A 25,853-nucleotide genomic window follows, 5' to 3' on the forward strand; every position below is an offset into this window, starting at 1 on the left:
CTGGTATTTTCGTTTTTTTTGGTTCAAACGAAAAATCAAACTAACAAAACGTACACGGACCTAGATGCGAGTTGGCCACCCTGATTTACTCCCTCCATCTGACAGGAGGGAACCTCGTTGAGCTGCGAGTGTCACTCCACGGAGTTCATTCCGTCACGGAGGGGGAGTGTGTAGGACGTGGTTTGGGATTGGGCCGATGTTTAGTTCTGTCCCGCCTCCGTCCCTAAAGTGACGCGTCACTGAGCAAGGGGGCGGAGCAGAGTTGGCTACAGGCAAGATGGCGGCGACCATGAGCAACGTGGAAGAAATACGGACTCGAGCTGTACTGGGGGAATTCGGTGTGAAAAATGTAAGTTCGGTTTGAACAAAAGTTGTTATGGCAGCAGAGCTTGGTGTGTGCAGGGTGAGAGTCTGAGAGAGAGCCGGTCTGATATACCACACAGCCTCCCTCATTCACCTGTACACACTGGTATATATGTATATGTACACACACACACACACACACACACACACACACACACACACACACACACACACACACACACACACACACACACACACACACACACACACACACACACACACACACACACACACACACACACACACACACACACACACACACACACACACACACACACACACACACACACACACACAACACACACACACTAGTGGTACCTGTACTTTACTTGAGGATTTTAACATTGTGCTACTTTGTACTTTTACTCCACTACATCTATTTTACATATTTAGTTACTAGTTACTTTGAAAAATGTACCCTAACCCAGGTTATATTAATATTTATGTATGTATTTGAACAAGGACGATGCATACAAATACATTATGCATGGTAATGCTCAGGAAAGAGAAGAGATGATTTATGCCAGATTTGATCTAATTTCAACCTGCAGGTACATAACAATCAACAAACACTAAAACATTGCATCATCTCTATTGCACGAACAATAATACAACAAGATTAAAGTACAGGTCAATAAAATAGTACAGTTCAAATATAATATTAAAATGGAAAAACTCAGATGATAGTATAATGACTGGTTGCTTAATATCCATTTATTTGCACCATGAGGGAAAGAGTGAAAGTCAGGGCAGGTTTGAAAGCTCAGCTGAAGAATGTTCCAGTGTTTGATGGCCTCGAACTCTTGAAAGCAGAACAACATTTTTTTTAAATTAGGAGTTTGTATTTGGACCGTATAATTATTAAGTAATTATGAAATAAGTATTATTATAGGTTAAGCTAAACAGTAGTGTATAACGTAATTAAAATAAACCCTGCCTTGAAAAGTGCATTGAACACAGTGATGAATATGCACCAATAATGAAAACAATTCTAATAATAATAATCTAAAAATGTCTTCTTTTTTTAATAAGTAAGACGTGCTTTTACCTTTCGTACTTAAACTATAGTGTAGTGACCCTGCAGATCAGCCCATATCCTCCACCGGAAGCTCCTTACCTCATGCTCGCAAACACATTCTATCTGATTCTAACTTCCCAAGCTGTTCCTCGAACTGCTCCTGTTAAACGATTTAAAGCATTGAATGATTCAGTTAACTCTACATTACAACTTAATGATTGATGTCCAAAACTGTCAGTGAAACATTTAATTAGAGGAAGAAATGACTAGACAGTTGGTTAGTTTTTAAAAATGTAAAAAACATCATCCATGAACAAACTACACTGTCATTTAAGGGTTCCTCTACGGCCCTTGGTGAGCCGCAGGACCTGCTGTGGCCTCTGGCTTGTGAATATTAAAGCAGAGCGTAAATATCTTGTAGTTGAAGTAACTTTAATAAGATCTGAATGGTTGCTTCTTTCTATCTCTTATTGATTGTTTCTGCTTTAGGTCCATTCGTCAGATTTCCCTGGCAACTACCCTGGCTATGATGACACTTGGAATATGCAGACATTTCAAAAGGTATGTCTGTCAGTTTGGATCTATTGGCGCGTTTCCACTGCAGGCCTCGCTCGGTTTGGTTAGGCCTTATTAGGCCCGGCTCACTTTAATGCTGCGCTTCCATTACAGTTTAGGAACTGTGGTAGTTACTATAGTAACGCAGTGTAGGCGGAGCCGTGACGTCATCTTCAATGAGAGCCCCAAAAAAACAACACAGCCGTTAGCTCTTAGCACTCAGAGCTCACAGCTCCTCATATCTGTTCAGAAACTAGACAAAAGTTAAACGAGTACAAACCACAGACTGTCTGTGTCATGGTGAATACAGTCGCTGGTTTATTTATGTCTGTAAGCCGTTGTTGTGAGTGTGGACGGTCGGAGCATATATAACGTTAACTTAGCCAAGCTCCATTTAGAAAACACGCATTTTAAAGGGTTTTTCGCCGGCCGTCTGTCTGCAGACTTGTCAAAGCATTAATTCATGGTTTTTACTAACCGGTATCAGTATGTTGTTACTTCGGCATCATTTTGAAACGTGTATTACAATTAAATCACGGTCAAATATGAAGAGTTTGGTTCCAAAACGCTATAAATCCATGTTGATTAATTTGAGTGAAAACCACTATTTTCTGTTTCAAACTTTCACATAGCATCTTGAGGTTATAATAACATTACAAATTAAAATCCAGAATTAGATTTTCAAATATTTATTTTAAAAACTGATCATTTTTTCCCCAAAATGCAATAAATCCATGACACGTTTTTTTTCCCTCCAAAATGCAATAGATCTATTTTATTTTTCATATTGAAACCATAGACTGTATATGATTGAAACTGTGCAAAAATACATAACAGTAACAGAGTTCCCGTTAGCCGGCAAATCTAAATCTCTTCAGTCAAAATCATTTCCTATTAGTGTAATACCGCTTCAGTTGCACCACTTATGTGACAGACAAGAAGAGTATGTGACAGACAAGAATAGTCAATTCTAATGTCTAACACTTAATGTGGAGAAAGAGATGTCCTGTGTGGGTTGATTGTGCGTTGATCTGTTGGTAATGCCTCGGGGTTCCGGAGGGCATGTAAACAAATGCATAATGCTGCGCAATACTTTGTGGCCTCACCCAGTTGCACAGCGACACTTATTGTGTAGGTGTCTTTTAATAAGCAGGTAGTCATATCATTAGCTAGAACTAGCTGCATCTGATCGATATGGACATAAATGCGAGTGAAGTCTGATCTGACGGGAGAGAGAGAGATCAGCTGCTGCTGACGAGTGGACACGCAGCTCTGCATGATCACATGCAGCGGTGAGCGGACAAAACACACACACGTCAGGTTAGAATATCACACGTAGCTATTTTAATGACCTCTCAAACTACCTACACTAGTTATAGATAGGCCTATGTTTAGTTTTACTGTCGGGTCACTCATTACTGATCCGCAAGCTGCATGATACTGGCATAATAGATTGCCCGATCGGGCAACCAGCAGGTGAGGCTTCATTGCCCGAGCTAAATACTAGATGGCCCCGGGACTTGATCCTGCTCGATTTTAGTAGATCCAGAGTAAAAACACTGAACGTTTTGTAATAGATCCCCTGGGGTCAATGTGTCTGCGTGACAGAAGTTTGCTTTTGTATAAGAATGATAACAAGCGACAGCCGCCGGCATTTTTCCTCCTCCCGAGTGACTCATTTTCTTAATCTCCTCACGTACATGATTACATTTCGATGGCTTGCGTTTCTTCCCCACCGCAGAAACCACCACAGGTTCATCAATGCCGTCAAAAGTATTCATGTTTTTATTGTTTGTTGAAGTAGATAATGACGAAAGCCGGTACATTCAGGGTGCCGCCATTATTGTTTACACTGCGTGGAATGCTCTGTGATTGGTTGAGGTGCGTGGAATGGTGCGCTGTGATTGGTTGAGCGGATATATCGCATTCTGTAGAGAAGGGAGACTGGCGTTTGTCGCTGTTTGGAAAGAAAGTGAGAAAACAAGACAGAATAACACGGCGGATATCGCGTTTTGCGGAAAATTGAATGTTGACTTTTCAATACCGACGATATACAATACTGATTTCGGCGGGAACTCATTTTTTTCAAAAGTGGCGTTTATCGCGTTTTGGAACCAAACTCTTCATATGTTCATCTTGTTGTAGTTGTAGCCCCCTTGCCAGCGATTCTCTCTCTAGTTTAGCATACTCAGCCCGACTCAACCTGGGTTCCTGGCCCTAGAACCACGATTTTATGGGGCCAGAAAAACTGTGAATTAGGACCCGCTAAAGCGAGATACTCGCTGCAGTGGAAACGCGCCATATATGTGTCAGCTGGTGATAGGGGAAGTCTGTGGGACCGTCTCCTTCCTGCTCCTCTGCCTGTGTATGGAGCAGCTTTCACAACATTTTCTGTGAAAATCTCCAAAAAATGGTTATGGAATAAAGTATCTGGTTGCAAAACTGGTGAACTTATTTATCCTCTTAGAGAATGAGCAGGACTGACACACACACACACACAATACTTTTATTTGGTGTGAAGCAGTTGTGGGTAATAAGCACTTTTTATTTTACGTGCATGGTTAACTTTAGGGAAAAGCTTTACAATTTGTATATCTAACTTGGGTGTCACTTTGTTTGAATTTTTTTTGTACACACTAATTTCCTTACTAACACCTGTATAGACAGGATTCACAGTGTCACTGTCAGGCTACACACTATTTTCGTAGAAACCATAATATGTGTGTGTGTTGGGCATCTTTTTTTTTAAAGTCTTGAACGCACATTCACATGTTGTGAAAACAATGTTTGCACACCGGACCCCTGCAGGGGGGTCTGAGGGGGTTCCATCCCCAGATTCCCATTTTATCTTTTAACATATAAACTACGCATTATTGTACTCTCTAAAAATAAAGAAAAAGACAACATTTACCCTCGCAGGAGCAATTCCATTTTATTTGTATCGTTTATGCTGGATTTGAAAAGTGTTCCCTGGGACTAATGTTTGATGCTGAGATGTGTTCTCCTGTCCTGTTGCAGAACTTCAGGATTGACATAGTGAATCTGGAGGAGAACAGCATGGAGTTTGATATGGTGGGGATAGATGCAGCCATCGCCAACGCCTTCAGAAGGATCTTGCTGGCAGAGGTAGGATTTCATTCAGTCATCTCATTTCCATACAACTACATACTTATGACATACAAGGGTTTTTAGACGTTTTACACAGTTCAGTGTTTCCCCTATATACAAGTACCAAAATGGTTTGTTTTGTTATTAAAATAATAATAAGTGGTGACCCTTTTTCAGGGTTCGTACGGGTGCTGGAAATCCTTGAGAATGCTTGAATTTTTATGAGGTGCTTTCAAGGTTTGAAAAGTGCTTGAATTTTGGGAATGGTGCTTGAATCTGGGATAAAGTTCATTTCATTTCAAACCTTTATTTATACAGATAAATCCCATTGAGATCATTGATCTCTTTTCCAAGGGAGACCTGCTCAAGTAGTTCCACATGAAACATAAAAACATAAACAGAACAACAAAAGGACATCTTACAGCATAATTTACAAAATTATCCACATAAACAGGTACCAACAGCTTCCGATTGAGTAGCATCCAACCGAGCTTTAAAAACATTTAGTGGCACCAGATTGTTCAGTTTCCATTTAATTTGCAGACTATTCCAAGACAGAGGAGCTGCGCATCTAAAAGCTGTCTTCCCTAAGACAGTCCTAGCAGTTGGCACATTTAATAAAACCACAGCATTCGATCTCAGGCAGTAGCCACTTACAATTCTCCGTGAGATCAGGGAGCAGATATAAGATGGAAGTTTCCCTAACATGGCTTTGTATATACAAATGTACCAGTGACTGAGCCTCCGTACAGTTAGTGAAAGCAAACCAGCCCTTGCATACAGGGTACAGTGATGGGTTAATGCTTTACAGTTTGTCACAAATCTCAGTGCACTGTGATACGCAGCATCTAAGTTGACCAGGCAATTGGCAGGTGCATTCATATAGACCAGATCCCCATAGTCCAGCACAGGTCAAAGGGTCACAGAGCCTTTTCCTGGCCTCAAGCGAGAAACAGGACTTGTTCCTGTAGAAGAACCCTAGCCTAACCCTCAGCTTTTTAAGCAGGTTATTGACATGAAGTTTAAAGGTGAGACAATCATCAAGCCAGATACCAAGGTATTTGTAACAGGTAACCACTTCAAGTGTTATTCCTTGCGTAGTTACAATATCTAAAACAGGCTCTGGTGTCTTTTAGCTTTAGAAAAGAGCATTACCTTGGTTTGATCCACATTTAAAAGAAGCTTTAGTTCAGAGAGCTGAGTCTGAATAATGTTAAAAACAGCCTGTAATTTAACACCAGCCTCCTTAATGGTGGGACCTGCACAGTACATCACAGTATCATCCGCATACAAAGTAAAGTAGCTTCATCCACATTATCACCTACGCTGTTAATATATATGGAGAATAAAAGTGGACCTAAAACAGAACCTTGTGGTACACCATTTGCAATGTTCAACCACTCAGAAGACAGCCCATGAAAGTGAACACATTGGGACCTTTCAGAGAGGTAGTTTACAAACCACCCACTGCATGGCTGGACATGCCTATACTGAGTAGCCTCTGCTTTAAGATGCGATGATCGACGGTGTCAAACGCTTTTGAAAGGTCAATAAATAGAGCTGCACAACTCTGCTTATTATCTAAAATACTCGCCACATCATTCACCACTTTCATTGTGGCAGTGATGGTGCTGTGCTGTTCTGAAGCCTGACTGATGCTTAGACAGGATGTCATTTTTACATAAAAACACCTTTACCTGTTCACTCACTAGGCGTTCAAGAACCTTAGCCAGAACTGACAACTTAGAGATTGGCCTATAGTTATTTAATACGGTGGCCTCCCCTCCTTTTAGCAAAGGCAGGACATACGCTGACTTAGTGCTGAGGGAGAGGTTAAAAAAAGTAGTGAGAGGTGGAGCAATACAATCTGCAGCTATCTTTAAAAAGAAAGGTTCTACGTTGTCCGGACCAGCCGGTTTCTTAGGATCTAGCTTGGTTAAAGCTTCAGGTAGCTCATTACGGATATCGCCGGTGGATAAAGATTTAATGGCTTTCCAAAATGTTCCAGGATTATTCAGATTCTTTGTGGTTACTGACAGATAGTACTTTGATTTAGCACTTTTGATTTGCGATGTGAAGCTATTTCTTAGCTGCCTAAAACGCAGCCATTCTACCTCTGAGCCTGATTTCCTAGCCTTAGCCCAGGCCTTGTTTCTCTCATGTAGGAGACTGGACAGATTAGCAGAAAACCAAGGATTGTCTCGTCCCTTTACTCTAAATGTACGCAGGGGTGCATGTCTATCAATGATCTCCATAAAACCAAGATAAAAATAAGACCATGCGGTTTCTACATCAGCACACAGATCGATTTTACCCCAATCAAAATCAAACAGGTCATGAACAAAACCCTGCTCCACAAAATGTTTTTTGTCTCTCTTAATGATAATGCGAGGTTTAACCTTTTGGACCTTTTGGACCTTATGGCGCATTTCCACTGCAGCGGGTAGCCCCGTTTAAGCGTCCTCAAGCGGCCAGGCCAGTTTTTGGTGGCCTTTCCATATAGCTTATTATTTATTTATGTTCAATACAATGAATACAATACAATGCATATTTAGTTATTCAGGTAGCGCATCAAACCCTCTCTGATGTCAGTGCGCTCCTCCTCTGCACCTTGAGCCACTGCTACCCCAGGCTCTGCTGCTGCTGGTGCATTCCACCCATCATCATAGTCCTCTCCATGACTCTCGCAGACGTTATGCAGAGCACAGCATGTCAGCACCATGGATTTCACAAGAAACAAGTAAACGATCGCTTCCACATCCTCCATTGTTGTGTGTGTTTTGTGAGTTGTGTCGCATTGAAGATGACACCACTGCAGTTTTACCCAGCGTCGCTCCGCCCAAAAAGCCGATCGCCCCGCCTACACTGCGTTGCTACCCCAGGTCCTAAACTGTAATGGAAATGCGCCACGGCCTCGGACGGCCAGCGAGGCAGCCCGAGGCCTGAGCGAGGACGCTTAAACGGGGCTACCCCGCTGCAGTGGAAATGCGCCATTAGTGTCCCTAATTGTGGCTACAACACAGTGATCACTCACATCATTTGCAAATACTCCCACAGATGAATATTTATGGAGAACATTAGTTAAAATGAGATAAATTAGGGAGGATTTATTTGGGGACTTAATGTTAGGGCGAGTAGGACTGTCCACAATCTGAGTAACATTTAAAGAGATACAAAGGTTTTTAAAATCCTCTGACACTGCAGTTAACCAGTCCCAGTTAAAATCTCCAAGTAGCACTATTTCCTTGTAGTCTAGTTGTGATAAAAGATTTGCTAGTGAAGACAAGGAGTCTTTGACAGCTGAGGGGGGTCTGTAACAGCCCACCACCATGACCTGTTGCCCCTTTGCCACTTCTATATTTATGGCTAAAAATTCAAATTGCTTACTGATCGATTTGGAAACTAATGTGGTTACACTGAACTTATTCTTAACATAAATGGCAACGCCACCACCTTTATTAGGCCGGTCGGTACAATACACATTAAAACCATTTAAGGCAATGTCAGAGCCAAAATAGATTTATTTAACCATGTCAGTCGAGCTCGCCCAGATACGGACAAAATCTAGTTTACCTAACAGACTGCACACATTGAAGTGGATGAAACCCGACCTAGCTTTAAAATCAGCAGGAGTAGCGATCTGACTACTACTACTGGGCGGACCAGGGTTAGGTTGTACAGTAATAACAACAAAAAAAACAGGCATCTTTTCCTCTTAAACGACACGCATACATTGTCATCTAATTTAGAAACACCGGAAAAGTCTGCGAGAGTGTGATTTGAGCTTAAGAAGCAGTCCTGAAGAACCATCATCGCAGGAAAACAAAAAAGACAAACATATTTTGTCGAGCAGATTGTCTGTGACAAGGCAACCGGTAATTGTTTGAGCAACACATCCGAACCTTTGCAGGGGATGCCCACTGCGGGTGGCAGAACAGACCTGAATCCAGTAGTCTTCTCAGAATGACTAGAGATCTTCTCATAGTCCAAAACAGTTAACAGGCACAGCAGAATCCCGATATGGGCCATTTTCCCAGACCAGCACACAGTATCCGCGATGTTCCTGGAGCAAAATCAGCACAGCAGCAAAGGACAGGCGAAACCAGCAGTGTGGAAGCGCTCCGGTCCCTCCGTGGTATCCCCGGGGTGAAAGCAGGCCTCTGCAACAGCAGAACCAGGACAGATGGAAAGCAGGCCCCAGCGGTGGTAAAATCCTCCTCCGCACAGCAGCACACGCCCAGTGGAAGCAGGCCAAGCCCGAAGCGTGGATCCACTCCGTCTTTCTCCGCGGCGACTCCGGGGTAAAAACCTCTCCAGTACAGCCGTATTCTACAAGTGGGAGCAGGCCTCCGTAGATCGCAGATCTCAGATCGCAGGCAGCAACAGGTGGAGCCGCTCCGTTTCTTCGCGACATCTCCGGAGGAAAAACACCTCAGTACAGCCGTACTCGACTGGTGGGGGTAGGCCTCGGCAGATCGCGGACAACTAAAACTACTACTTATATAAGCAGGGATGGCTAAAAGTTTGTAAGCAGGAGAGCTAGATGCTAACGGGTAGTCTGAGCCTGTAGAAATTGCGACTGCCTCCAAGTGCTTGGAATTGTAAATGCTTTACTTCGCTTTTTAGATTAAAAGAAAATAAAGAAGTCTGAGCGAGCTTAATTGCTTTGCTTTTACATAAAACAGCTCCGCTGCGGCCTTCAAGTGATTTTTGTTACGTGTGACCTGGGCATTCTGATGAGAGTGATAGATGACAGTATGCCAGGAAGTTGCAGTTTCAACGAGCGTTGGCTAGCAGAAGACAAATACAAGCCATGGCTAAGACGAGGGTCAAGCCCACGAGTAGCCTCCTGCAAAGTTTGCAAAAATTAATTTCAGTTGTTCACGATGGGAGAGTCTGCGCTGACGAGCCACATGAAAGGTACGCCGTAGTTGAGCATTTTAGATTAGGCTAACGTTGCATGTTACGTTTGTTTAAGCTAACGTTAGCAAGCTGATTAGCGAACTCGATGAGGGATAATAATTAGAGCCGGGACTCGATTAAAATCTTTTTTTTTTATTAATTAGAGGCTTTGTAATTAATTAATCGAAATTAATCGCATTTTTAATCAAATATACATATTTGACCTGAGAACAGTGAGAAGCAATTTTCACATGGATTTTACTCCAAGTGGTCTACAGTCCAAGTGCATGACATTAAGGATTTTGGGAGATGGCCCTGTGGGCCATATAAGCTAATTTACAGATGGCCCTGAGCCCAATAGAGATTGCCCTGAAAAATGCACACGGACGAAATGGCACGAAGGGTTTGGGGGGCCTCCGTCCCCCTAGAAAATTTAGATTTTTGCAGGTCTTAGATGCTGTCTGGTGCATTCTCTAGACTGAATTATAAGATGAACCACCACAATATTATATTGTACAATTTCAAGTTTATTCTTCATTTCACTTGTTTGTTTGTTCTTGTTTGTGTTTGCTCGCTTGCATGCCCTGCATAGCTATAAGAAATACTTAAGTTGTTGGTCAAAACACTTTCCATCTGATGAAGGCAAATGCCTTCCCAGATGGAAAAAAGTAGAAAACATTACATTCAGTTATAACTGCCAAAACAAACATTATTTACACTAAATGTTTGTAATGTTAACTACTGTAAGTTGGTCGAACGAATGCCTCCTCATCCGGAAGCTGACCGAGCAGACCCGAGCAGCAGTCGAGAGGAGCCGAGCGCATCCGCGAAGCACACGTCAGAGTTCCCGTTAGCCGGCAAATCTAAATATCTTCGGTCAAAATAATTTCCCTTTAGAGCAATACCGCTTCAGTTGCGCCACTTATGTGAGAGACAAGAAGAGTATGTGACAGACAAGAATAGTCAACTCTAATGTCTAACACTTAATGTGGAGAAAGATATGTCCTGTATGGGTTGATTGTGCGTTGATCTGTTGGTAATGCCTCGGGGTTCCGGTGGGCATGTAAACAAATGCATAATGCTGCGCTATACTTTGTGGCCTCATCCAGTTGCATAGCGACACTTGTTGTGTAGTTCTCTTTTAATAAGCAGGTAGTCATATCATTAGCTGGATCTGATCGATATGAACATAAACGCGAGTGAAGTCTAATCTGACGGGAGAGAGAGATCAGCTGCTGCTGACGAGTCGAGACTCGACACGCAGCTCTGCATAACCACATGCAGCGGTGAGCGGAACAAAACACACACTTCAGGTTAGAATATCACACGTAGCTATTTTAATTACCTCTCAAACTACCTAAACTAGTTATAGATATGTTTAGTTTTACTGTCGGGTCACTCATTACTGGATCCGCGAGCTGCATGATACTGGCATAATAGATTGCCCGATCGGGCAACCAGCAGGTGAGGCTTCATTGCCCGAGCTAAATACTAGATGGCCCCGGGCAGTCCTTAATGTCGAGCCCTTGAGTGTTGGTTATTTTCTCAGACGTGGACTTACTTATCCTGGCCCTGAAACCAGTCATCTGGCTGAGTGTGGGTTGGGTCAGGGTGTGGTTCCTTGCACTCGGAGTCGGGCTATCGTCCATGCTAGCTGCTACATGCTTTGCATTTAGGTGATACTTTAGGCTTGATGTGCTGCGGTGATATGCAAATTCTTTTTTGCATAATTTGCACACAACCGTGCTCTTGTCGACGCTTCCATCCGTCCGTTTTTTAAAACAAAATGTCCCATCCACGGGGCCGACCAAAGCGGTCTCATCAGCTTGTTCGTTCATGTTTGACTATTGTTCACCGTGGTTTGTTGTTGTTTGAAGTCCCATGCTGAAGTCATGAACGTTAGTTGGTGCTCCAGTATAATCGGTACGCCTGAAACTCATCCAGTGAGAAACGTTCCGCTGTGCAAAAATAAGTGCGATTAAAATGCGTTAATTTTTTTGTAATTAATTAACGCGTTAAAGTCCCGGCCCTAATAAGAATAATTGCAGTGGACAATCATTTCAGAGGAGCGTACCTATGTTAATATGTGCGTTACAGTCGCCATCCTGTGGTGTTCAGAGGATGAAGCACTCACTGTTGTAATTCAACCCAGTCTCACGGCATTTCGTTTTATAGTCACGAAATATAATCTATTGATTCGACACAGAACGATTTTAAAAGCAATGCTTTTCTACTGGTAGTATGTTTCGTGCCTAAACCAAATGTGACTTGCTCTATCGAAATCAGTCACATTGACCCTAAGACACATTTTCGTTTGTGTTACTGGTCTGGGGGAAGCTCGCGAGGGGGTGTGTGTGTGTGTGTTTGTTTCCCGGGGAAACACTCACAAGAAACACCGGCTGTTGTTATGCCTGTGTGTTACTCCGTTCTCCGCTTGTAATTATGCCGTACAAGCTTCAAAGTTGTATTTATCATCTGAATTTGCCGAAACAAGTTTAATATTCTGAAAGCCAATACTTTGTTTATTTGAAACCAAACTTTCCCTGACCCTGCCGTGTTATCTATGATTACTATACGCCTTTACTTCATAATTTCAGTCGGAGTGAGGGGGAGCGGCGCTGTGGAAGAGCAGGGTGTGAATTGAGAAGTGCCTCTTCTTCCCTTTACAAGCTTCAAAAATGTATTTATCGTGAGATTTTGGCAATAACAGTTTAATATTGTTTATTTAAAATCATACAAACCCCGAACCCTGAAAAACTAGTTTTTTTTACACAAATCCACGTTTATTATTTTTTTAAATGAGCCGTTGTGACTTTTGACTGACTTCGATAGAGCGGGTCACAAATAATAACAAATTAGAAGGAAAACAATAGATACAGATTTCAGTATTCTGAGGCACTGAGCCCCATTTCTTTTCCTCACAGACGGCAAAAAAAAGCCTGACATTATACGATTTAAAATAAAAACAATAATCGTGGCTTGATATTGAGTAAGAACCATAGACTGTATATATAAAGGTAAGAACATGTTTTTATGAACCACACAGCTTCCGGTCTTCCACGACCCGAACGGACAAAAAGACGTGCTGCAGGCACGAAACATACTACCAATAGAAATACATTGCTTTTAAAATCGTTCTGTGTGACACGAAAAAAGGGGAAAATCGTGTTGGTGAACACGAATCAATAGATTACATTTATTTCATGACTATAACACGAAATGCCGTGAGACTTGGTTTCTGTGTGATTTTGTGGCTACATTTCAGGCTAATACGCTACCAGAGGTGGAATAAGTACTCAGATCTTGTACTTGAGTAAAAGTAGAAGTACAAGAATCAATCAAAAATGTTCCTCAGGTAAAAGTAGTAGTTTATTCTTCACTGTCTGGTCACCCATTACTGGATCAGCGAGCTGCATGAGATACAGACTGGCTGTCAGGAGAGAGAGAGAGAGAGGGAGAGAGGAAAAGAGAGGCTCTGTTTATTTCTCTGTTATTATCCAAAGTTAATGTAAACTTTTTAATAATGTACCTACTATAAGAAGTTTGTTTGAATGTAATAATTATGTTTGTGGAAGCGCATCATTTATTGAAAAATGAATCTGAACTTTTCGATCTGTTACGATTATAAACTGAAGCAATTTAAAAATCAGCCCCATTAACTTAGTTTTAAACATCAGGTGATCACCTGCTGATGGAAACTCTGCTACACAATTCTTCTTATTATTATTGAAACATGACCTGTAAGTTCCAAATGTATCCGGTAAAATAAATTATTTCCGGACACTTGACCGGCAAGAAAAAATCCTAGCAGAAACCCTGGATGGAAGGTTGTTTCTCTTTACTGAGTTGAGTGGTTCTTGCCATAATATGGATTACAATAGTAGTCAAATAGGGCTTTCCACTGTACACTAACCCTACCTCTGCACAACACAACTGATGGCCTCAACACATTAACCTGTTAAGCCCCATAGCCCTCGCCCGCGGGGGCTACGTGCTTTTACATTTTTTTTCACAAAACTGTGTCTCAGGGCTTCTTAACACGTAACCTATTAATGTGTCATACCCACTTAACGGGAAGAAACTCAGCTAACTGACGATATAAACCATTTTTACCAAAATGAAACTCAAGGGTAATACCAAGCCTCTGAATCAGTGTTAATTTCGTCAACGAAAACTATGACGAAAATTGTTCGTCAACGACCGTTTTTACATGACTGAGACGATGGCGATCTAAAAATAGATTCTTGATAACGAATACTTTGACGAAATGTATGTATATTTAGTTTTCGTTGACGAGACGGGACTAAGGTATTAATGGTGGACTATCGGACATTCAAAATGCAGGAAATTTCCCCCAATTGTCCGTCTTTTCTGTCAAAATGCATCTTACGTTTCTAACTTGCAATATCATTATTTCCACTCTCTTCACTATTATTGCACGATTGGCAACGAGCATTGTCCACATCGAGACGGGTAACATTTAACCACACCTTGGGAGCGCTTCTCTCCGCCATCCCCGCCGTGTGTTGCTGCATGCATGTAGCAGCTGCGTGTGTCTGTAAACTGCCCCGCCCCCTCGCACACAGACGGGGGAGAGAAAGATCTCGTCTCGATTGGAAAGATAGAAAATACACCATAGACTAGACCCTCCAGAAAAACGCGGGCTAAAATCCTTGATTATGCGGGCTAAAATCCTTGATTATGCGATCAAACATGCGGGATTTTATGCGGTGAAATTGCGGGAAATTGCAAAATATGCGGAAAGTTGCGAAATATGTGGAAAAAATAAATATTGGGTTGTTTTATTTATTCTCTCTCACACACAACCTGCCACTACCGTTAAACCCCTAATAAATTAAACACATTCAATGTTTATTTATTGTAAAAGCAATTGGGCTATTTTAATCACACTATCTCACACACACACACACACACACACTCACACTCACACTCACACTCTCTTCTCCGCCTCATTCTGTTTTCAGTTACTTGTTCGTTATCTGACCAGCTTCAATCTTGTAGGCTACTCACTTCGTTTCTTGTAGCCCTCGAAAGGGTTTTGGAAGTCGATGCCTCGGTGAACGTGAGTTGTTTGGCTTTCTTGTCCGCAGCAGCAGAAAGCATTTTCGAATGTTTGAATGAATCAAAGTGGGTCGTCACCGTGGATGTTCTCTTATGCTCCAACACACAGTTGCACGGGGTGCAGAATAGTTTCCCCCCACTTTCGTGCAAGACATGAGGGAACTGCTTTGCCCGGTCTTTAGCAGAAACGTTCGTCGGTAAATGAGATGGATTAGATTTTTTCATCTTGGTTTTTTCTCTCGTGTGAGTTCCACACGTTGACTCTACGGTGTTGTTTACCTTCTGTGATGCGCGAGCTGATGATGTCGCGTCATCATCATCACTTCACGTCAAGACGAGTTAACTTTTTTTTTTCTCAACTTTGTGTGGAAAAATGCGGGGATTATGCAGCGTTTTGATAAATATGCGGCCTTTTAAAAATCTGCGCCATTTTGCTGATTGTGCGGTAAATTCTGCGATCGCGTTTTTCTGGAGGGTCTAATAGACGCATATTTTTGTCTTTTTGCATATTAGAAACGAGTTGGCGACACTAAGACTGCGATATAATGTTTTTGTAGCAATAATACATGACATATATTTTTTAAATGTCTCCTGTACCGATAAAAAGACCGATAACGTTGGAGCTTAACGGCGTGTAAAACACACGTGATGACGTCACCAACGAATCGACGACTGAATTAGTTAGCAACTAATTTGGTAGTCGATTTTAATCGATTAAGTCGATTAGTTGTTGCACCCCTAATAAGTATCATCAATTTTTTTTTTTTGGACGGACGCTATAATTTACATTTTTGTTCAATCTGAATTTACTTTAAAATAAAAAAATTGACGACCTCATGAAGCTGACTGAGAGAAGCCAAGAGTGTGCAAAGCTGTCATCAAGGCAAAAGGGGGCTTCTTTGAAGAATCTAAATCTTATTCTGGATTTTCTTTTAATACTTTTTTGTTAACTAGATAATTCCATATGTGTCCTTTCATAGTTTTGATGTCTTCAGTATTAATCTACAAAGTAAAAACAATTTTTTTTAAATAAACTAAAACCATTGAATGAGAAGGTGTGTCCACATTTTTGACTGGTAGTGTATATTGGTAATGCTCTGCATTGTTCTTGGTTGCAGGTGCCTACCATGGCCATAGAGAAGGTGTTTATCTATAACAACACATCCATCGTCCAGGATGAAGTCCTGGCCCACAGATTAGGCCTCGTCCCCATCAAAGCGGATCCCCGCCTGTTTGAGTACAGGGACGCTGGTAAGACTGTGAGCACACTACTGGAGGAGCTGTGGGGTACAGAGCAGCACATCATTCAGGAAGTTCTGTTGGTACAGAGAGCATGTTCACAAGACAACCCATTAATTTTGGTCTTTTAAAAAGAACACATCATTTACAGCCGACACATTCTGGTCTGATGTTAATGTTTGAACGCCCAACAACATTAACACTATTACTGTAATATTTACACTTACCCATGTCCAAATGGATCCTTGTTGTTGTCTTTGTATTCTTCTTCAGAAGAGTCGAAGACTTCAGGTTCTGAGGCTCGATCTTCACTGCTGCTAGCGCAAAAAATCTCTAGCGAAGTCGGCAACTGTAACGTTTTTTTTAGCCATTTTCTCTGTCTTTCTCTCCTCACAGACGTAAACTGATGGGAGACACGTGGTTTATGTTTTGTTTACTTAGTGGGTAGGTCCTTAGTGATTTCTCGATGTCCATTGGTCATTTCAGACCATGATGGCTGCCGGCCGTGATTTCCTTGACGGACACACGAATCCACCAATCCCACACAGTGTAAAGTCAAGCTGCTTTGAGCGGCCATATCGGCTACTGTGCCCTGGTTACAGTCTCACAGGAGATGCCGCTGGAAAGCTACAGCGATTCCGCGGATATCTGAATCATATTTCTACTCCTTATAATCGAAAATATATGATTAATTACTTAAAATTATGCGCACCTGGACGCGCCGGCGCGTCCACCGACTCCAGAGGGTTAAAAACAACTTAATGTAGTGTGCAATGTTTTTAGGACAAGTTAAAGGGGACCTATCATGCAAAATTCACTTTTGTACGTCTTTTATACATGAATATGTGTCCCCGGTGTTCCAGGGAACTCACCAAGTGTCAGAAAACACAACCCCTCTCTATTTTCCATACCCAAATCTCAAAAAAAGGGGCTGCAACGGATCTGATACAGACTGATCCAGATTTGAACACTGTCCTGACGTCAGTAAAGTGGCACTACGGCTATTGGTCAATTCTCCACCTATCAGGGGAATGAGAGGTTGGGCCACGGCTGGCCATTGCTGCTCGAAAGCGCTGGAGATGCTGTAGTACATATGCCAGGCCTGTAGGTGGCGCTGTAGTCTGCCACAAAAGCAGCGAAGAAGACTTCCCTTGCATGGTTGCCATGGTTGCCCTTCTGTTTATTCTCCGCTGTGGCTCTTTTTCTCCCTCCCCGAGGCAAGCGTTTGCGCCTCCTGCTTTAAAACAAATGAATAATGACTCTATATAATCACATGTAAGGGATGATGTGCAGCGACGCGGTCATTATGGGGAAAAGAACAGCGACAGGCTGATCAGGAGCCCGACGCGAGGCGGAGGGATCTAGATCGGCATGAAGTAGTGCTGCACGATTAATCTAAAAAAGATCGTGATCTCGATTCAGACACCTATGCGATCTCATTTCTACTTTACGCCGATCCTATGACGTCAAGCTAAAAAAAATTGGGGGGGATTTTTTACATTTTTTTATTATTTTGCTTCTGAATAATACCAACTTGCAATGTCAATCATACTTAAATGATGTAAAGCAAATATACTCTATACATTTAACATTAAAGTACCATGATCGCATCCAAATGGTAGTGTTCTGTTCCTCTCATGCAGTGTTAACGCTGCAGCCACTCGTGTTGCCAGTTTTTGCGGAAGGAATAAGCAACCAGGTCTATGAAAACAAGCGCAAAAGAACATGAGCATTTTAAACCTATATATGTCGGGTCTACAAGCTCACAACCGCAACAACCATTATTAGTTACCACCAAGCAACTTTACAGAAAGATAAGCCCAACGTGGCTTATAATAAGTATACCTGGCAACACTCACTGACTGCAGCACGTGAGGGCAGGAGCCGGCAGTATGTTTACAGAAGCGTTAGCATTAGCACTGATTAGCAAAGAGTGACGAGAGCGACTAGTAGTACAAGAAAAACAGAAATGAGTGACGAGGAGGTCGAGGACAATGACAACAACACCGATGAAAATCCCGGTGGCGACTCTGGCGAGAGTGAGAGGGAAGTTGTACTTGTGCCGAAAAAAGTAGATGGACTGTGCTGGTAGCTAGGCAGCTAGGCTTTATTTACATTTATTCTGAAGCTGTAACTTTATGTTCTGTTCCGTTTTTATATTCAGTACTGACTGCAGTATTTAAGTTAATCCTTTTGATTCAGTGACATTACTACTCAGTGGAGTCTAGCACTTTGTTTAAGTTTATGTTTTTTCCAGTACAAGAACCTTTGAGTGCAGTAGTTGAACTGGGTGCTAGCCGGCTAGGCTTTTTTTGATATTATTATTCTAAAGCTGTGACTGTTTTGTTTTTATATTCAGCACTGTGGTGAGGTATTTTGAGTAACTGAAGTGCATTCCTCCCTGTAACAAACCGGTTGGTGTTGTTGTACAGTAGTTGGGTGTCCTGTCACTGTGGACAGGTGCTACTGCAAAGTTTACATTTTGTTATTATAAAGCTGCAACAATTCTATTTGTTATGTTCAGCACTCAGGCAGCAGCAATATCTTTATTTTAGTTACTGTATGTTTTGTTACCAGAGAGACAAGCACTTTGTTTAAAGCCACAGTAGTTGGCTGTCAAATTCATTTTAGTTAGTTACTATGTTTTTGCTACAAGAAACTGAGACTTGGATTTAAGTCCAGCACTTTGATGTTGATGGTGTCTGTTTAAAGCCACAACAGTTGGCTCCAGGTGCCACATTTTGAATGTAGTAATGTTTGTTCAGTATTCAGCAACTACAGACTAAAGACAAAGTTGTGTTTTTGTTACAAGAGAGACAAATGTTGTCTGTTTAAATTCATTGTACTCATGTGACGTCTAAGAGTAAGAGTGCAATAAATATTTTCATTGAAACGATGAGAATCGTGTGAGAATCGTGTGAGAATCGTGATCTCAATTCTTATGGAGGAAAATCGTGATTCACATTTGAGCAAGAATCGTGCAGCCCTAGCATGAAGGCACATTATGCAATGTGCACATTATCCCGCTTATTATGTGGCCACATTCTCAACAAAGTAACGACATGACTCCCAATATTAATTGAAATGCTTTTATGGATTTAGAAAATGATTTTATTGATTTAAAAAATAGTTGTATATATTGATTTAAATTGACATGCATCCGCTAAGAAAAATAGTCCGTTGTTACTGTTTGAACTAACGTAGCAACGGCAGGAACAGCTTCGATAGCGTTTTTGAGGAGCTTCTTGATTACAGATTTGAAAACATCGTTGCTTGCTTTAAAAGTAGCACAATTCATTATGTCAAACCTTGGGAAGTATCTAGATATCCCTGCCCTAATGCCAACGTAACTGCACACTGAATATGTGTCGCCGTTTGATGTCTGTCTGGACCGCTGCGTAAAAAGAAGGGTTTCTGCCCCATTACATCTCTTCTTACTTCTATAAGAATAAAACACGGAGGACGGAGATCTCTTTTTCTCCCCCTCTTCTCCCCGCTGCAGCCTAGCAGCTGATCTCAGAGCACGCTCCCCTCTCCTGCAGGGGGGCTTGGTCCGCTGCAGCTCACAGAATCAGCCCCCTGCAAAAACAGTGCTGGAAAGAGCAAATAGAGCGAAATGAGGCATCGCTAAAATGCAGGATCTGTTTGGTATTTTGAAAAAAAAACTATATTTATATACTTTATATAGGTATGGCCCTACAATATATTATTCAAATATTGCATGATAGGTGTCCTTTAAATAAATAGTGCTGCAGAATAAATACAAGATGGAAATATATCTAATATCTTGTACATCAGTTATACACATCTGAACACAAAGAGTTGAACATGTTTCAGTTCTGCTTTGTTTCTCCCAGGTGAAGAGTCTGCAGAGGAACAAGGTTCAGAAATAGACACAATTCAGCTGCAGCTAAAGATCAAATGCAGTAGGAACCCCCGAGCCACCAAAGACTCCTCTGACCCCCGAGAGCTGTATCTGAACCACATGGGTAGGTTCAGGTGTTTGCAGATACATTCTCACAGAAAGCATTTCTCCATGTGACGTCAAACAAGCTGATGATGTTTCTCCCCTCTGCTGTCTTGTTTCAGTTTACTCCAGCGACATCACGTGGGTCCCCATTGGGAACCAGGCGGACGTGTTTGCAGACTCTGTCATCAGACCGGTGCACGACGACATCCTGATCGCTCAGCTGCGGCCTGGCCAGGAGCTGGACATTATCATGCACTGCGTTAAGGGCATCGGTAAGAGCATGGTCCCCAGGGGGAAGAACCAGGGGCGTTTCTGTTTACTTTCAGTTTGAATAAGTATGCACTTTATTTTCCTGGCCTTTTATGTCTTTCCGTTTTTATTTCCCCCTGACATTTTTGACAGTGAAATCTTAACTAAACGTTGATTCTAGAGTTTTGTACAAGCAAAGATGTTATTTTGGTGGAGTTTGTCATTGACAAAGTATTCTTTGTCTGGACATTGTCCGCTGGTTTGGACAAAGCTCACATATTACATGTACTTTAATCATGTTATGAGTCCAGATGCTACTGCAGTGATACTGAAGTGTGTGTTCTGTCAGGTCAGGACCATGCTAAGTTCTCTCCGGTGGCCACAGCCAGTTACCGGCTGCTGCCAGAGATCACCCTGCTGGAGCCGGTGGAGGGGGAGAAGGCCGAGCGCCTCAAACGCTGCTTCTCACGAGGAGTCATAGACATAGAAGATGTGAACGGTACGTCAAACAAACCTTGTCCATCCAAAACCAAATAGAGATAGACTTTTCAGAGGGCATGATGAAATAGCTTAAAACTTGAGAATTGAGCATTCGGCACATTTCCAAATGTTTTCTTTAATCTAGGGAGAGTGTATATGCCCAGGTATACAGCGGGTGTTTCTCAATGTTGAGGAAGGCTGCTCCAGAGCCACTATTTCAAGGATGCTACGTCATCGAGTCCCGCCGAAGGACTGTTCCAATATCCAGGATGCTTGGAATTCTACCGAGGCTGGCGTCCTTCGTTACGGGAAATTTCGAGGCTGCACATGTGTATCTTCCGAGGTCTTAAAATCTCCACAATGCTTTGCGCACGGACCAATTTCCAAATCTTTGGCGGAAATCACGCTCCATTTAAGGCGGGGCCTCGCATATGACGCACACCTGTTAGCCTGTTCCACCATTCTTTGTTTTCCGAGGCTAGGAAGGATTCTTGCATCGCTTCTGAAGGACCTAACTTGGAGAGACTTGTCCTACCAAGGAAGCGTCCTCGACATTGAGAAACACCCAGCATATTAAAAAAGACTTGATTGACTTGAAGTTAATCGATACATTCTCACCATTGGGGATGGGTATCTTTTCAACTGCTTACTGTATTTTAACGGTATTCTTATAGGTTATTTTTTAAGAGAAAAACTAAACAAATTGAAAACAGAAATAACATTGCTTTATTTAAGGAAAATGTATAAAATATATAAACTAAATAAAATTAAATATTATTTACCGCAAAGCGAGAGAGATCGTTCTTATGGATTGGAATGAGTGAAAAAGCAACAAAGACACATTTTGTAATGGTATTGCAAATTAGAAACAGAGTTTGTTAGAGACAATGTGTGAGATAATGTTTATGTAGAAATATTAAATCTAATTTATTTGTATTTTAAAAATGTCCCCCGGACCGATAACAAAACCGATAATGTTGAAGCCTGTCGATACCATGGTCTTTAAAATGTAGCCCTGTAGACCGGGTTTCAGTACAAAATTGACATTACATTTATGAAAGTGGTGAGACTACTTTCATAAATGTAATGTCAATTCTGACTTTTTAAATGGAGCATAAGCATGAAGGTAAAGGTGAGAGGATGCCTGTGGAGTTGAGTTCTTCATCGTCCTGTTGTCTGTGTTGTTCTCCTCAGGGACAAATGTTGCAAAGGTAGTGAACAGTCGCGTGGACACATGCAGCAGGGAAGTGATCCGTCATGATGACCTGAAGAATGTGGTGAAGCTGGCCAGACTGAGAGACCATTTCATCTGTAAGTCCTTCCGCTCATGGACACAGCATCACACAAGTGTGACGATTAAAGTGTTGTAAATACGTAATATTAGTAAAGAGCATGGCTCTGCACCTCTTAATCTCACTTATAAACAGATGTTTATTTAATCCATGCAAAGGCCAAAGTGTGAGATGACACAAAGAGGTTTTACAAGGAGATATATGTTGTCCAGCAGCTGCTCTCCCAAAGAGTTGGATGTAAAACTGCTGCTTAAACCACAGTGACTCATTCTCTATTGCTACACCTGCTCAGTCAGCAGGATGAGAATTAGGCAATATAATAGTATTATTCTTCACGCAACTCTTTGGATCATTCTTTTTAAGAATATATAGTGGTGAAATATACAGTAAATGTCTTGATGGCAGATGGTATTCCTGTAGTCTTCTTGTACACCAGTTGATGGCGCTCTCCTCTCACAGTCACAGTGGAGTCCACCGGCATCCTGCCCCCCGACGTGCTGGTCACAGAGGCCATCAAAGTCCTCATGACCAAGTGTCAGAGGTTCCTCAGTGAGCTGGACTCTCCGAGTGTGGAATGAAGTCCTGACTGAGCATGCTCGGAACCACCAAGGAGGAAACCCCCCCCCGGCTGTCTGGACTGCCGCCCCTCAATGGCTCTGTGGGAATGTGGCTGTATTGATAAAACCCAAACTGAACTTATAGAAAGCAGATGTTGTTACGGTGGTTAGACTTGCTTGAATGTTGTACACGCTCTTGATTTTGCATATTAAACATGACATCTCCGATAATATCCACATATTCATACATGCAGTAGCATTTTCTGTTTGAGTGTTTGCTCACTCTGTGTTGTTCAATAAGAAAAACAGAGTATTACATCTTTTTTTTTAAGCGATACGATACCATCATTTATTGTCAGATCGTGCCTGACATTTTTCTTGCATCACAGCAGCTTCATAAGCAACATCAAACAAGGATAAATATTTAAGACAAGATTGAAGGAAAACAAACATTTAAAGGTGGTTTATTTCAGAAACACTTTTTCTTATTTTCCATGGAATGCTCTTAACATCCCGATAGCAATGAATACATTGACAATAAATCCATAATTAACAAAATGTCTCAGTGGAAGCCGTGGCGCTGTAAAAAGCACGACCAATCATCTTAGCCGGCCCGGCTAAAGTAACTGGATGGCCTACCTGCCTGTCAGCCTTCCATCTGGGCACAAACTTATCTCGTGCCCTCATTGGTCATGTGCGCCTTCGTGTGTGTTGGAGGAGGGGCTCTGTAAGGAAGTGGCAGATTTGTTCCGGCTGTGTATTTTCAAATTCTAGCGCACTCGAGCTGCTTTCTCCATTCTTACCTCCCCCACCTTTAACAGAGCATCAACATCACTGAAGAGAAACAAGCTCAAGACCCTCTAACCAGGGCTCGCAATTAACGATGTCCCGGGGACCATAAAAATTCCTACTGGGACACAAATCTATTTGGTCTGGGACTATTTCGGGACTGTGAAAAAAAAATTAAAAGTAAACTTCAAAATGGGTGTTATTTGCATTGGGCTGTCAAATCATAGAATGCATTCTACGTCATCCACTCTGCTGCTAGACTCGCGCTAATGCAATGGTCACGACAGTTAAAAACAGAAGAAAGAAATGCTGAGGTGGTTGAATAAACAGCCCCCTGTTGCAAGCCCCAATTCTGCCGACTCCCGAAACGAAAACATCCCAAGTCCTGGTCATGATGCATCGTCTTCCACTGTGGTAAATTAGTTGTCTTAAGTGCTAGCGTTAGCTAGCGCTAGCAACTGAAGTGTGCCTTACAATGCATACAGACGTCCTAAAATGCGGTGTCATGTTCTTTTGAAGTTTGTGAAAATGATGTGAAATACATCAGAATAAGAGGTGTAGCCTATCATTTTTGTATTTTCTTGGTCAGCCAGTCAGTGAGCAGGCTAGAATCTTTAGCTGCAAAAACGTAAGGCATTTAGCTAATCATTTAGCTTTTCATCTTTTTTTAGGTCAAGAACGTCAGTCAGATTGGGTGACGATTAGAAAGGGGGTCGCAAGGTAATTTTAGTTTGTCAATCAACTCTGGTATGACAATAATGTGTCATGTTAAGAGAGTAATGTTCCAGTTGTTTTTGTGCCTGGGGGAGGGGGGGTGAGTGAGTGAGAGCAAGATGATTGACATTCATGAATGAAGATAGAAGATCAATTTATATTCCTATAGTACTACTGACGACTTGTGAGGATAACTTGTAATTAGAACTGAAAACAGATACATTTATTAAACTGTATTATGGAACTTCTGTTCTTTTATTATCAGTCATACCTCTTTTATTGCCAGATAGAGGGTTCCGATCATAAAACACAGAGACCATACAGCCATACCGTATTGAATTGAAAAATACAAATCAGAATTCTTCAATGTTGACATGACAATGATAAATTAGTCTGGATATTGAGAAACAATAGAAAAACATGTCTTAAAACAACTCTCTTCCCTTCTACTCTAGGAGAGGCAACAGATCAGACTAATATTCATGTTTAAAAGAATAAGTATTTTACACTTACATGGTGGACCAGAGTCTATGGTGTGATGATTAAGTGACAAAAAAGTATCAAATTATATGTATTCTGCATAATTGGGGGGGCGACGATACAAATTGAAATTTGGGACACTGCTGGTTATATCCGGGACAATACAAAGTAGAATTCGGGACAGTTGTGGGACACTGAGGAAAAAAGTTAATTTTGAGCCCTGATGGGGAGGTGGGACAGGAGTCTCTCTCTCTCTTACAACCTATTTAACTAAACCCACACAATGAAAGTACACTATTACTGTAATATTTACATTTACCTATCTTCAAATGGATCGTTGTTGTTGCTGTATTCTCCAGGTTCTGATGCTCCATCTCCACTGCTGCTAGTGTTACAAGTCCGCTGTGCAGAGCTGGTAATCAGATAATAAGCCTGTTGAACAGGAGAAAAGAATGAAGCAGAGGGAATGTTGCTGCCGTTTGTGTGGTTGTCCTAGCCAGAATTTATTAAACACATTAATAAATTCACTTACAAATTATATCCGTTTTCTCTATTTATGTATCTCTGCGTTGTGTTGTGTGGTCGAATGAATATGACTTCCTTCTTGCCAACCAGCTTTATTATCTGTGCAAACAGAATATAAGGAAATGGCTTCACCAGCGTTCTACCTCAATACTTCTCCTCAGTGAGGCCTGAAGCTAACTGAGAATGTAAAAATACATTTAGCCAATCAAAATAACTATGTCTGACATATTTAGTTTTCTATTAAAAAATAGACATAAATCCACATGCCATATTATGACTTTCATGAGGGATTAAAGCCTTTTTCATTTACAGTATATAATACAGTGATAACAGATAACACACACAACCCGACTGTACTCACTTTAACATGGCTGTTGTACAGGCACAATATTAGCATAGCATTAGCGCTTTAGCTTTTAAATAATATGAACAATTATGATCTCAGACCAGCATTTCACATATTTATACAAACAGAATAAACTTGAAATGTAAGCCAGACTAGTGCACGGGACTCATACACATAGTAGAGC

The 25,853-nt window shown here is 41.6% G+C and overlaps 1 protein-coding gene across 1 annotated transcript; it reads left to right on the forward strand.

Moving 5' to 3' along the window:
* Nucleotides 1-242: 242 nt before the first annotated feature.
* Nucleotides 243-25,336, forward strand: polr1c (RNA polymerase I and III subunit C). The gene is made up of 9 exons (XM_034079176.2): nt 243-349; nt 1,871-1,942; nt 4,955-5,062; nt 16,147-16,279; nt 20,125-20,256; nt 20,357-20,509; nt 20,836-20,985; nt 22,161-22,277; nt 22,718-25,336. Exons 1-9 carry the CDS (start codon nt 278-280, stop codon nt 22,834-22,836), a joined length of 1,056 nt encoding a protein of 351 aa, XP_033935067.1. The 5' UTR covers nt 243-277; the 3' UTR covers nt 22,837-25,336.
* Nucleotides 25,337-25,853: the final 517 nt, after the last annotated feature.

This window comes from Pseudochaenichthys georgianus, unplaced genomic scaffold (assembly GCF_902827115.2).
Source record: "Pseudochaenichthys georgianus unplaced genomic scaffold, fPseGeo1.2 scaffold_555_arrow_ctg1, whole genome shotgun sequence".
Taxonomy (NCBI): domain Eukaryota; kingdom Metazoa; phylum Chordata; class Actinopteri; order Perciformes; family Channichthyidae; genus Pseudochaenichthys; species Pseudochaenichthys georgianus.